General features: G+C 41.6%; 1 protein-coding gene across 3 annotated transcripts in view; it reads left to right on the plus strand.

Annotated features, from left to right (window-relative positions):
• efcab14 (EF-hand calcium binding domain 14) overlaps window positions 1–13,739 on the plus strand; it is a 93,014-nt gene that overhangs the window by 31,111 nt on the left and 48,164 nt on the right. For 2 of the 3 annotated variants that reach the window (XM_067990324.1, XM_067990325.1), the window contains exons 6-7: window positions 5,451–5,642; window positions 8,112–8,195. In XM_067990324.1, coding sequence (XP_067846425.1) covers window positions 5,451–5,642; window positions 8,112–8,195 — 276 coding nt within the window. The remainder of the gene's footprint in view (window positions 1–5,450; window positions 5,643–8,111; window positions 8,196–13,739) is intronic. The other variant, XM_067990327.1, reaches the window with a different exon arrangement.

Consider the following 13,739-nt stretch of genomic DNA (forward strand, 5'->3'; position numbering starts at 1 on the left):
ATTGTTTAGGGATCCCAGCTTTCATAATATCTCGGTAGGTAGGTGTAGCACATAGTGTAGTCTTAGGCCATACAGGAAAGGAAATTACCAGGTTCAATCTCTGACCAGTATGAATTAGTCAGAGCTAGTCAATCTAAGCCAAGCCAGGGAGAAGTGTGTTACAGTTTGTCCTAATATTCCTAGGTTGGGGAAAGAGAAAACAAGCCAGGGTTCCTAATCCTCATCCAGCAACCCTTTGGAAATGTTTTGTCCAGATATAGGATTGGGGGTTTGGGGGTTGTGATATTAAAGACACATAACGTGTCAATATGCATTTTAGGCTCATAATAGTGATTGACCCCTTGGATGAATTACTGTAGAATTGCTGCCACCTGTGGACCCGGCCCCAAACCTGATTTTCTACCTTGAGAGGAGGGATGAGAAGAAAATAATGGGAAAAATTGGAGAAGGAGGAAAAAAATCACTGAAATACTTGTGTTTTTATAATGAAATGCATTATTTTAGAATTCAGACTAGCAAAAAAAAGATTTTTTTTCTTGTATCATACGTATGTGTCTAAGAGACTAAGGAAAATAATACCAAAGTTTTGAGCTCAAATTTTCCATTTGGTGTATGTATTTAGTAAAAATCTAAATTCCTTTTTTAAATGGGATAGACCCTTATTTATATCTGGAAAACAAGCAAGCCCTCTTGATAGGACTGAACAAAATGAAAGGGGGGGGGGGGGGGGGGGGAGAATGAGAACAGGTGCTAGTCCCGTTGGCCCATTGCATTCTTCTATCGATCTTTTCATTGCCACTGTGATATCAGCTGCCTGAGTTTTTCTACTCCCCTCAGTCTAATCTATCTCCTTCTGAACTTATAGCTTTCATAGAAACGTAGAAAATAGAAGCAAGAGTAGGCCATTTGGGCCTGCTCTACTATTCAAAATGATCATGGCTGATTGTCTAACTCAGTACCCTGTTCCAGCTTTTTCCCCATATCCCTTGATCCCTTTAGCATTAAGAAATATACCTATCTCCTCCTTGAATGCATCTAATGACTTGGCCTCCACTGCCTTCTATGGTAGAGAATTCCACAGGTTCACCACCTTCTGAGTGAAGAAATTTCTCCTCATCTCGCTTCTAAATGGCATACCCCGTATCCTGAGACTGTGACCCCTGGTTCTGGATTCCCTAGCCATCGGGAACATCCTCCCTGCATCTAGTCTGTCTAGTCCTGTTAGAATTTTATGTTTCGATGAGATCACCTCTCATTCTTCTAAACTCTAGTGGATATAGGCCTAGTCGACCCAATCTCTCCTCATAAGTCAGTCCTGCCATCCCAGGAATCAGTCTGGTAAACCTTTGTTGCACTCCCTCCATGGCAAGGACATCCTTCCTCAGATAAAGAGACCAAAACTGCACACAGTACTCCAGATGTGGTCTCACCAAGGCCCTGTACAACTAAAGTAAGACATCCCTGTTCCTGTACTCAAATCCTCTTGCAATGAAGGCCAACACAGCATTCGCCTTCCTAACTGCTTGCTGCACCTGAATGCTCGCTTTCAGCGACTGGTGTACAAGGACACCCAGATCTCGTTGCACCTCCCCTTTTCCCAATCTATCACCATTCAGATAATAATCTGCCTTTCTGTTTTTACAACCAAAGTGGATAACCTCAGATTTATCCACTTTATACTGCATCTGCCATGTTCTTGCCCACTCACCCAACTTGTCTAAATCACATTGAAACCTCCTTGCATCCTCCTCACAGCTCACATTCCACCCCAGCTTTGTGTCATCTGCAAACTTGGAAATGTTACATTCTGCTCCCTCATCCAAATCATTGATATATATTGTGAATAGCTGGGGCCCAAGCACTGATCCCTGTGGGACCCCACTGGTCACTGCCTGCCACCTGGAAAAAGACCCATTTATTCCTACTCTCTGTTTCCTGTCTGTCAATCAATTCTCAATCCATGCAAGTATATTTCCCACCCCCCAATACCATGTGCTTTAATTTTGCACACTAACCTCTGGGACCTTATCAAAAGCCTTCTGAAAATCCAAATACACCACATCTACTGGTGCTTTCCTATCTATTCTACTAGTTACATCCTCAAAAAAAAACTCCAGTAGATTTGTTAAGCATGATTTCCCTTTCATAAACCCATGCTGACTTTGTCCAGTCCCGCTAATGCCTTCCAAGTGTTCTGTTATCACATCTTTTATAATAGACTCTAGCATTTTCCCCACTACTGATGTTAGGCTAACTGGTCTGTAATTCCCTGTTTTTTCTCCCTTTTTTAAATAGTGGGATTACATTTGCCACCCTCCAATCTGTAGGAACTGTTCCATAGTCTATAGAATTTTGGAAGATGATTACCAATGCATCCACTATTTCCAGGGCCACTTCCTTTAGTACTCTGGGATGTAAATTATCAGGCCCTGGGGATTTGTCAACCTTTAGCCCCATTAATTTCTCTGGCACTTTTTTTTACTAATACTGATTTCCTTCAGTTCCTCCCTCTCACTAGACCCTTGGTTCCTTAACATTTCTGGGAGGTTATTTGTGTCCTCCTTTGCGAAGACAGAACCAAAGTATGTGTTTAATTGTTCTGCCATTTCTTTGTTCCCCATTATAATTTCTCCTATTTCTGACTGTAAAGGACCTACATTTGTCTTCACTAATCTTTTTCTCTTGACATATTTATAGAAGCTTTTACAGTCAAGTTTTTATGTTCCCTGCTAGTTTACTCTCATACTCTCTTTTTCTCCTCTTAATCAATCTCTTTGTTCTCTTTTGAATTCTAAACTGCTCCCAATCCTCAGGCTTGCCACTTTTTCAGGAAATTTTATATGTCTTCTCTTTGGATCTAATACTATCCCTAATTTCTTTTGTAAATCACGGTTGAGCCACCTTTCCTGTTTTATTTTTGCGCCAGACAGGAATGAATAATTGTTATAATTCCTGCACACGTTCTTTAAATATTAGCCATTGCCTTTCCACCGTCGTCCCTTTTAGTAAAGTTCCCCAATCTATCATAGCCAACTTGCACCTCATACTTTTGTAATTTCCTTTATTTAGATTCAGGACCCTAGTTTTGGATTCATCTACTTCACTCTCCATCTTAAATGAGGAATTCCATCATGTTATGGTCACTCTTCCCTAAGGGACCCCGCACAACAAGATTGTTAATTAATCCTTTCTCATTGCACAATATCCAGTCTAGGATCGGCTGTTCTCTGGTTGGTTCCTCAACGTATTGGTTTAGAAATCCATCATGTACACACTCTAGGAATTCCTCCCCCACAGTATTATTGCTAATTTGGTTTGACCAATCTATATGTAAATTAAAGTCACCCATGATTTAAAGTTGTACCCTTCTCGCATGCGTTTCCATTCTCTCAATCTCAACATCATCAAACCTGATGACAAAGTTGAAGCTGTTCTGTGGTGGAAGGACCTCTACCTTGCTGAAACTGAGTGCCAACTATTTGACCTGTTTTCCTGATTTCCACTGAACCATTACCAAACCATAATTTCCCTATCAACAATCTAATCTCTGGAGATCTCCTCCCTCTTCCCCATTCCTCTCTTTTTCCCCCTCACCACTCCTCCTCCTCCTCCACCCCCCCTGCCTCCACTGACTGCCTCCACTTTTGCAGTTCTCCACCTCCTGAACAGTCCATTTTTACTTTTTTCCCATTCCCAAGATTCACAAATGGGACTTTTCAGCTTGCTCCTCTCCCTTCAAACTAGCCTGCTCTTACTGGATTCTTCATTTCCCCCACTTGTTCAGTCTCTGCCCATCTATATCCATGACTCTTGTGCCCACTGTCACTAACAATTTCAGGGTCTTTGGCTCTTATCTCTTCATCATGTCATATATTCCCTCTACACCTCTCCAGCCGTAGTTTTTTCTGGCTAAAGAAATTTGAGGTGTAGGAAAATGCAAGTAAAAGAGTCAGGTGAAGTGAGAAAAGATTGAAGTATGAAATGATCTGAAAAGTTAAAGATGGAAGCAGCAAAAAAAAAACATACTAACACAAAGGAGAAACCTGATTAAGGGAAAGAAAACATGAGCAGGGACTTCAGTCAGATAGGAGGCTAACTAGAGCCTGAGTAATTTGGTTTGCCTACAATTTTAGGAGCCAGATATATAGCCACTGAATGTAATTTTGATTTAGAAATGTGTATAAGCCAAGCATTGAAATTTGTTAAATAGTGTAAATTTTCAAAGAAGTAGTGATAGTTTCTTAAATGAAACAACTTTAAAAAAATGTTATGACATAGTTTTGTATATAAATGATTTTCTGCAGCTGGGTAGGTAGGAAGAAATGTATTTGGAATAAAACCCTTGCAGATTCCAGAAGTTACAATAAAGGCTATTCTTACAATGTGTGTATGCTGAGTGGCACACATGGCAATTTTCTGCTATACAGTGCTTGCTTCTGTTTCAATCTTCAACTTTTTTCAATTTTGCAAGTACAGTAATTTGTGTGTTGGGCTAATGACAGGAATCTATTGTACAGATTAGGGTAAAATTGTTTATCTAAATGATAAGTGATGATTTCAACACTTACCAATTATTTACAGAGTAGAAAGGCCGATGAACAACTTGAAAAAGATGATGTCTTCAAGTCAATGTTGCAAATAGAAGTATAGTACCAGAAGTTCCAGCATTGAATGCACTTTTTGCCGTTCATTACCAATGTGAAAATGAGTTATTTAAGTCTAATGTTGGCTAATCTCTTGAGCCTTTCACCTCAAATTATGCACTTGTGTGTGGCAGAGTACTCTGCATTTGTGCTTAGGTTAGGCTGAATTTGCTCTAATTTTTTTAAATTTAGAATTAGAGCTTCAGGTCCACTGTCATTTATTCACATGAAACAAATCTTGGCCTGTAGGTGGCACTTTTATAATGTTTTGAAGTTCTTTTTTTATTTTAAAAAAATTGTGAAATAATAAATGGACAATGTGGACCAAAAATTGGGCATATTGAATACTGCATTACTGAGGCTTAACGAGGGGTTTCATGCTTTGAAGAGGCCTCCCTTAATAGCAAACCTGGATAGACTGATCAATAGAAACTGGACAGTATAATAAAATAAATCATAGTATTTTGGAATGATTGTTTTAAGTTTCTCACTTTCCTTACATTGCTTACAAATTATTTACAGAGTAGAAAGACTGAGGAACAGCCTGAAAAAGATTCATCGTTAAGCCAGTCATCTGTATTTTCACCTCTGGCAAATATGAGTGCAGTACCAGAAGTTCTCTCCCATTCTCTTGAAGCAAATAAGTTCTCAAGGCAAACCTCTCAAAGTGTCAGTTTCAAACAGGTGTGGCCAAGTGACAAAATGTAGACTTTAGCATGATTGAAACATGGTAAAGCAATAGTTTTCATCAGTATATAGTTCAACAACTAAGTCTTTGATCACGTTTCTTATTTTTTTCGGTTTCAGGACATCTCTGACCTGCATGATGGCGTAGATGAGGTGAATGCCACCCTCATATTTTACCATACACACAATGACCAAAGGCTGCATCACATAGATTTAGCAGTTAGTAATCTCAGCCAGAGAGTTACCTTACTGGAGGGCAATTTACTAATTGCCGGTAATGCTTCTAAAATCGAGAGTGTAAATGGCACCGTGGTAAGTGTAACCATTTTGAATTCAGAATAATGACTGTTACGATCATTCACATTGTGGCCTATTAGAACTGTGTGCCTTTTGAATGCAAGAATGTATATATTACAAAAAATTACAAATAAGTAAAGATGGAGGAAAATAATTTGAATCATAAAACTTTCTTTATTCTGTATTACATTGTTGTATATAATGACTGGATCACGGTCAGTGATTAACAAATCAAGCTCCATGAACAAAGACTGCGGGGTTTGTTTGTCAAATGAAATATCCACAAGATTGGATTACTGCCCTCAGTACTAGGGCACCCACATTATATGAAACTGTTCTCATTTTTTGTTCCGGCTGCTTATTGGGGAATTGGTGATGGGAGACCTCTCCAGAATTGGCAGGGCTGTGATGGGGAGCTTTTCAATGATATGTTGGAGGACTTGCCAAATCCATTTATTTTCATAATGTGTGTTTGTATTTTGTTGAGCCATTACACTCTTACCTGATTTATAGAAATCATTGTAGTTTGGTTTTTGAAAATAGCATATAAATGTAAAATTGCAGTAATGCAAAATAACCCCAGCTGTTTTTCTGCAGTGTCACAGAATTCCTTCCAGGTAGAAAATGACTTTAAACAATGTCTGCAGACCAAATATGGGGCATAAATAACCCACAAACAACTAGAGAACTTGGATACTAATGGTTCTTGGAGCAATTTGACATGAATTTCATGTGGTTGAGCAAAGAAATTGCATCTATCAGTAGTACTGTAATTATTTTGTACTAAATTTGTAAACGTCAGGATAAGAATTGGAATCCCTTCCACTCTTTGCAACAGATGGTAGCACCAAATTCATTCAGGTCATATTGCCCCGATTTAGATGCGAGTTAACGCCTACTGTACATGCTCCCAACGACACACCTTGATCATCAACCATTCAGTCACTTCATGGCAGCTTGTATAACAAGAGTGTAGTTTCCTTTTTGAAGTTGTGCAGTATTTTGAAATGCTGCAGTTAGGTATATCCAACTTGCAAAGATCTTTTGAAGGAGAATATGTGATTAGAAGTAGTGTGGACTAGAAAGCCACTGGCTCAAATGAAAAATTTAAATTGAGCCTGAGTGCTAACATGATAGCAGGTGTGCATCTTTAAGACCGGAGGCTATTCCACCAACTCAGGATTTGACCAGCACTTGAACCAGCAGTGTAGATTGATGCCTTTGGACAGATTGGAATTATTTTTGTTTTGTTTAATTTCATGAGTCAAAGAAAGGAAGAATCACTTCTTTCTCATTATTTTCTGATTTAATTCCTCACAGAACTGACTCACTTTTAAGGTAATTTTTTAGCCAGGCAGTTAACACAAAGTTCTATCTTAAATGCCCTATGTAAAAAAAAAAGTTGAATTCCTGTGGGTGCTGTTCATACACCAGAAATAATCAAGGGCTAGCAGTGTTTCCTCACCACGTTGGTGTATTTTTCTTAATACTTCAAAAAATAGAAACTTCAGAATTCTAGAATTGAATTGTCTAAATTTAAAGTGTTTTCCTTTTTAACATTTCTCAACCATGCCAGTTATTAGTACTAGTCAGAAATATTCAAATAGATGTAAAATGCTAATGGACAACAAGAACATGCATTTATATAGCACCTTTTTGGTATAGAAAAATGTTCCGAGGCGCTTCAGCGGCATGAAAAAAACTGATGCTGAACCAAAGGAGAGATTAGGAGGTGTGACCAAAAGCTTGGTCAAAGAGAAGAGGTTTAAAAAGGTGGAGAGGGAGTGGAAGAGATGTAGGGGTTTAGGGAGGGAATGCCAGAGAATGGGGCCTAGGTGGCTGAAAGCACAGCTGCCAATGATGGGGGTGAAGGGAGGGATGATGTGTAAGAGGCTGGAGTCGGATGAACAGAAAGATTGGTATGCGGGGAATTGTAGGGATGGGGAGGGGTAAGACCTTGGAGGGAATTTTTTTTTAGTGAGAATTTAAAATCTGATGCATTGGGGACCCAATGTAGGTCAGTGAGGACAGGAGCGAGACTTGGTGTGCGATAGGATACATGCAGCAGGGTTTTAGATGAGCTGATATTTATGGGTGGTGGAGGATAGATTGCTAGCCAAGGGTACACTGGAGTAATCTAGTCTGGAGATGATGACCTGAATGAATTTCAGTGGCAGATGGCAGTGTACTTACAAATTGGGAAGGCTGGTGACCATGCCTGGAAATTTTTTAAACATCCAATTTTTAAAAAAAAACTTGCCGTCTTCTGTTTTGCCCTTCCAGCGTTTTTTAAAACTCTGGGTAAGTTAACAATGGGAAGCAGATTGTTGCTAATGCAATTGAATTGATGTGATCAGTTACTCTAGCCACAAAGCAACTATACACACTAGATGATCTTTTACTGGGCATCCAATGACTTTATGCCACTGTTCATTTTCTTTTCTGTTGGCTCAAGCTCTAATGAACCTTTTTTGTAAATTGCAGGTGGTTCAGGTGAATAGCTCTCAGGAAATAGCCAGTTCAGATCGCTCAAATTCTGTCAATGCACAGAAATCTTCAGGACAAAATGTAAGTAATGTATTTAACATCCTTTTGTGTGTTTGTCACTACCAATTTAATTTGCTCTCTAGTCTTATCACAGAATACAGGCTGATCTCCCATTGTATTCCTCAGAGTCTGGGGCACAGTTATGATGTTTAGATGCTAACTGGCCTTGGATTAATTAGGGGTTGTTTGTGCGTAGCGAGGGAAGTTTGCAGATTGACAGGTGCTTGTCAATTTCCGGCTCCGGATCAATCTGCTTACTTCCCTAACAAAAGAAATTAACTTCTTTTCAGTATTAAGTGTCTTAATATTCTGAAGCTTTGTGATGTCTAAGGTATTATGGATACATGTTAGATGCAAGGCTTTTCTTTCCTGTAGGTAAGTGGGCGATTTTCTGTGGCAATACTTATAGTAAGTTGAATGATGCACTGTTTTATAAGAACAGGAGTATTATACCATGTAAATACAATCCATTATTCTGCTATGGTGTCCCTTTAAGGCTGCTAAGTCCAAATAGCCAATAAACAGGTTTGGGTTATTTTGATTACATTGCTCATTATTTTCAGGCTGTAGGTTAAGAGATAGATTTTCCTCTTTAGCACTTGGGTGAAACCATTGTATGGGTGGAGCACATAGAGCTTAATCGGGCAAGAGGAATGGCACACCCAAAGCACAGCCTGCCCAGTTTCCCATTCATTAATTTAGCACACATTGGGAAAAACAAATAGTAAATACTGTTTTAACCTGGGGAAAGTGATAGTTCTGAGAGGAATATCAATCCCATGCTTTCATGAAAAACTGTGGCTTCCAAATAAAACATTAATGAGGATGTTCCAAGATATGAGAATTCTATAGGTAAGTGTAATCATGTGAAATGTGTAATTACTTAAAAAAAAAAAGTTTTATTATACTAAAATTAATTTTTGGCCTTTGTCAGAAGGCTGAAAGGAGAGACTGCTGGATGAATTTTATTTTCCAAAAAAAAATTTTGAATGAATTGATTGGCTGTGCTTCTGTGCTCTCTTGGTAGACTTTGCAGACTAGGTGATTATTGATTTTGTTCTTGTTTAAATGCTTGATAGTTCCGAAGTGATTATTTTCATACTGATCTTGATTAGTGAGCTGCAAATTAATAAATTATGATTTATTAATGTTTTTATAAATATAACATTTGAATGAATGAAGCTCAAGTGTAACAATGTGACGGGATGTATGCACTCAACATACTGTTTATAATATATTACCAGTGCATTTCTTGTGGAATTGCTCAGTAAGCCCAACATCGTTTCATATATCTGTTTCTTATGCCATGTAGTTAGACCTGAGCTACTGACTTCAGTAACAGTCAAATCATTTTCTTATTAAATGTTATTGTGGGATCTTTCAGTGTTTTAGGGATCAAATTCTGTTCATTTTCCCATTAAACCGCAAATCGGTGGCCATGATTGCTAGGGTATGTATGTTCCTTCACCTGTGTACTCAAATTTGAAACTTTAACAATTTTTAAAGTGTTAATCACTCATTCCTATATTCTCTCTCTCACTCACACACACACACACACACACACACACACACACACACACACATAACTCATTGACTTACTGACCATGACTAGTGACCGCTTCATATATTGTACCTTTATCCAAAATGGATTTGTTAAAGGAAGATCGTATCTGACTAACTTGATCAATTTTTTGAGGAGGTGATGATGAGGGTAACACGTTTGATGTAGTGTACGTGGATTTTAGCAAGACTTTTGACAAGATTCCACATGGCAGACTGGTCAAAAAAGTAAAAGCCCACGAGATCCAAGGGAAAGTGGCTAGCTGGATCCAAAATTGGCTCAGTGGCAGGAAGCAAAGGGTAGTGGTTGATGGATGTTTTTGCGACTGGAACACTGCTTCCAGTGAGGTTCTGCAAGGCTCTGTACTAGGTCCCTTGCTTTTTGTGGTATATATTAATGATTTGGACTTGAATGTGGGGGGCTTGATCAAGAAGTTTGCAGACGATACAAAAATTAGCCGTGTGGTTGATAGTGAGGAGGAAAGCTGTAGACTGCAGGAAGGTATCAATGGACTGGTCAGAAAAGTGGCAAATGGAATTCAATCCAGAGAAGTGCGAGTTAATGCATTTGGGGAGGGCAAACAAGGCAAGGGAGTACACAACAAATGGGAGGATACTGAGATGTGGAGGAACAAAGGAACCTTGGAGTGTATGTCCACAGATCCATGAAGGTAGCAGGACAGGTAGATAAGGTGGGTAAAAAGGCAATTAGGATGCTTTCCTTTATTAGCCGAGGCACAGAATATAAAAGCAGAGGGGTTATGCTAGAACTATATAAAACTTGGTTAGGCTACAGCTTGAATACTGTGTACAGTTCTGGTCACATTACAGGAAAGATATGATTGCACTAGAGAGGGTACACAGGAGATTTACGAGGATGTTGCCAGGGCTGGAGAATTTTAGTTATGAGAAAAGATTGGATAGGCTCTGGTTGTTTTCTATGGAGCTAAGGAGATTTAATTGAGGTGTATAAAATTATGGGGGGCCTGGATAGAGTGGATAGGAAGGACCTATTTCCCTTGGCAGAGGGGCCAGTGACCAGGGTGCATAGGTTCAAAGTGTTTGGTAGAAGGATTAGAGGGGAACTGAGGAGAAATTTTTTCACCCAGAGGGTTGTGGGGGTCTGGAACTCATTGCCTGAAAGGGTGGTAAAGGCAGAAACCCTCAACTCATTTAAAAAGTACTTGGATGTGCACCTGAAGTGCCATAACCTACAGGGCTACGGACCAAGTGCTGGAAAGTGGGATTAAACTAGATAGCTCTTTTTCGGCCGACACAGACACGATGGGCCGATTGGCTCCTTCTGTGCCGTAACTTTCTATGATTCCATGAACCCTTGGGGACTTTTTTCATAAATTGTTGCATCCTGAATTTGTGGCAATTAGCAACTTAAGCTTGTTTGGAAATAGTTAACAGGCAAATAATCAGAAATCTAGATTACATCACCAATGAGTCATAATAAGAATAAAACCGAACGGACCACCCGGCATCGGACCACTAGGCACCGGACACGACAACGGCAAAACACCAAGCCCAGTCGACCCTGCAAGGTCCTCCTTACTAACATCTGGGGACTTGTGCCAAAATTGGGAGAGCTGTCCCACAGACGAGTCAAGCAACAGCCTGACATAGCCATACTCACAGTATCATATCTTTCAGCCAACGTCCCAGACTCTTCCATCACCATCCCTGGGTATGTCCTGTCCCACCGGCAGGACAGACCCACCAGAGGTGGCGGTACAGTGATATACAGTCAGGAGGGAGTGGCCCTGGGAGTCCTCAACATTGACTCTGGACCCCATGAAATCTCATGGCATCAGGTCAAACATGGGCAAGGAAACCTCCTGCTGATTACCACCTACTGTCCTCCCTCAGCTGATGAATCAGTCCTCCTCCATGTTGAACACCACTTGGAGGAAGCACTGAGGGTAGCAAGGGCGCAAAATGTACTCTGGGTGGGGGACTTCAATGTCCATCACCAAGAGTGGCTCGGTAGCACCACTACTGACCGAGCTGGCCGAGTCCTGAAGGACATAGCTGCTAGACTGGGCCTGCGGCAGGTGGTGAGCGAACCAACACGAGGGAAAAACTTACTTGACCTCGTCCTCGCCAATCTACCTGTCGCAGTTGCATCTGTCCATGACAGTATTGGTAGGAGTGACCACCGCACAGTCCTCGTGGAGATGAAATCCCGTCTTCGCACTGAGGACACCATCCAACGTGTTGTGTGGCACTACCACCGTGCTAAATGGGATAGATTCAGAACAGATTTAGCAGCTCAAAACTGAGCATCCATGAGGCGCTGTGGGCCATCAGCAGCAGCAGAATTGTATTCCAGCACAATCTGTAACCTCATGGCCTGGCATATTCCTCACTCTACCATTACCAACAAGCCAGGGGATCAACCCTGGTTCAATGAGGAGTGTGAAAGAGCATGCCAGGAGCAGCACCAGGCGTACCTAAAAATGAGGTGCCAACCTGGTGAAGCTACAACTCAGGACTACACGCATGCTAAACAGCAGAAGCAACATGCTATAGACAGAGCTAAGCGATTCCACAACCAACGGATCAGATCAAAGCTCTGCAGTCCTGCCACATCCAGTCGTGAATGGTGGTGGACAATTAAACAACTAACGGGAGGAGGAGGCTCTGCAAACATCCCCATTCTCAATGATGGCGGAGTCCAGCACGTGAGTGCAAAAGACAAGGCTGAAGCGTTTGCAACCATCTTCAGCCAGAAGTGCCGAGTGGATAATCCATCTCAGCCTCCTCCCGATATCCCCACCATCACGGAAGCCAGTCTTCGGCCAATTCGATTCACTCCACGTGATATCAAGAAACGGCTGAGTGCACTGGATACAGCAAAGGCCATGGGCCCCGACAACATCCCAGCTGTAGTGCTGAAGACTTGTGCTCCAGAACTAGCTGCGCCTCGAGCCAAGCTGTTCCAGTACAGCTACAACACTGGCATCTACCCGACAATGTGGAAAATTGCCCAGGTATGTCCTGTCCACAAAAAGCAGGACAAATCCAATCCGGCCAATTACCGCCCCATCAGTCTACTCTCAATCATCAGCAAAGTGATGGAAGGTGTCGTCGATAGTGCTATCAAGCGGCACTTACTCACCAATAACCTGCTCACCGATACTCAGTTTGGGTTCCGCCAGGACCACTCGGCTCCAGACCTCATTACAGCCTTGGTCCAAACATGGACAAAAGAGCTGAATTCCAGAGGTGAGGTGAGAGTGACTGCCCTTGACATCAAGTCAGCATTTGACCGAGTGTGGCACCAAGGAGCCCTAGTAAAATTGAAGTCCATGGGAATCAGGGGGAAAACTCTCCAATGGCTGGAGTCATACCTAGCACAAAGGAAGATGGTAGTGGTTGTTGGAGGCCAATCATCTCAGCCCCAGGGCATTGCTGCAGGAGTTCCTCAGGGCAGTGTCCTAGGCCCAACCATCTTCAGCTGCTTCATCAATGACCTTCCCTCCATCATAAGGTCAGAAATGGGGATGTTCGCTGATGACTGCACAGTGTTCAGTTCCATTCGCAACCCCTCAGATAATGAAGCAGTCCGAGCCTGCATGCAGCAAGACCTGGACAACATCCAGGCTTGGGCTGATAAGTGGCAAGTAACATTCGCGCCAGATAAGTGCCAGGCAATGAGCATCTCGAACAAGAGAGAGTCGAACCACCTCCCCTTGACATTCAACGGCATTACCATCGCCGAATCCCCCACCATCAACATCCTGGAGGTCACCATTGACCAGAAACTTAACTGGACCAGCCATATAAATACTGTGGCTACGAGAGCAGGTCAGAGGCTGGGTGTTCTGCGGCGAGTGACTCACCTCCTGACTCCCCAAAGCCTTTCCACCATCTACAAGGCACAAGTCAGGAGTGTGATGGAATACTCTCCACTTGCCTGGATGAGTGCAGCTCCAACAACACTCAAGAAGCGCGACACCATCCAAGATAAAGCAGCCCGCTTGATTGGCACCCCAT

This window comes from Heptranchias perlo, chromosome 9, assembly GCF_035084215.1.
Source record: "Heptranchias perlo isolate sHepPer1 chromosome 9, sHepPer1.hap1, whole genome shotgun sequence".
NCBI lineage: Eukaryota > Metazoa > Chordata > Chondrichthyes > Hexanchiformes > Hexanchidae > Heptranchias > Heptranchias perlo.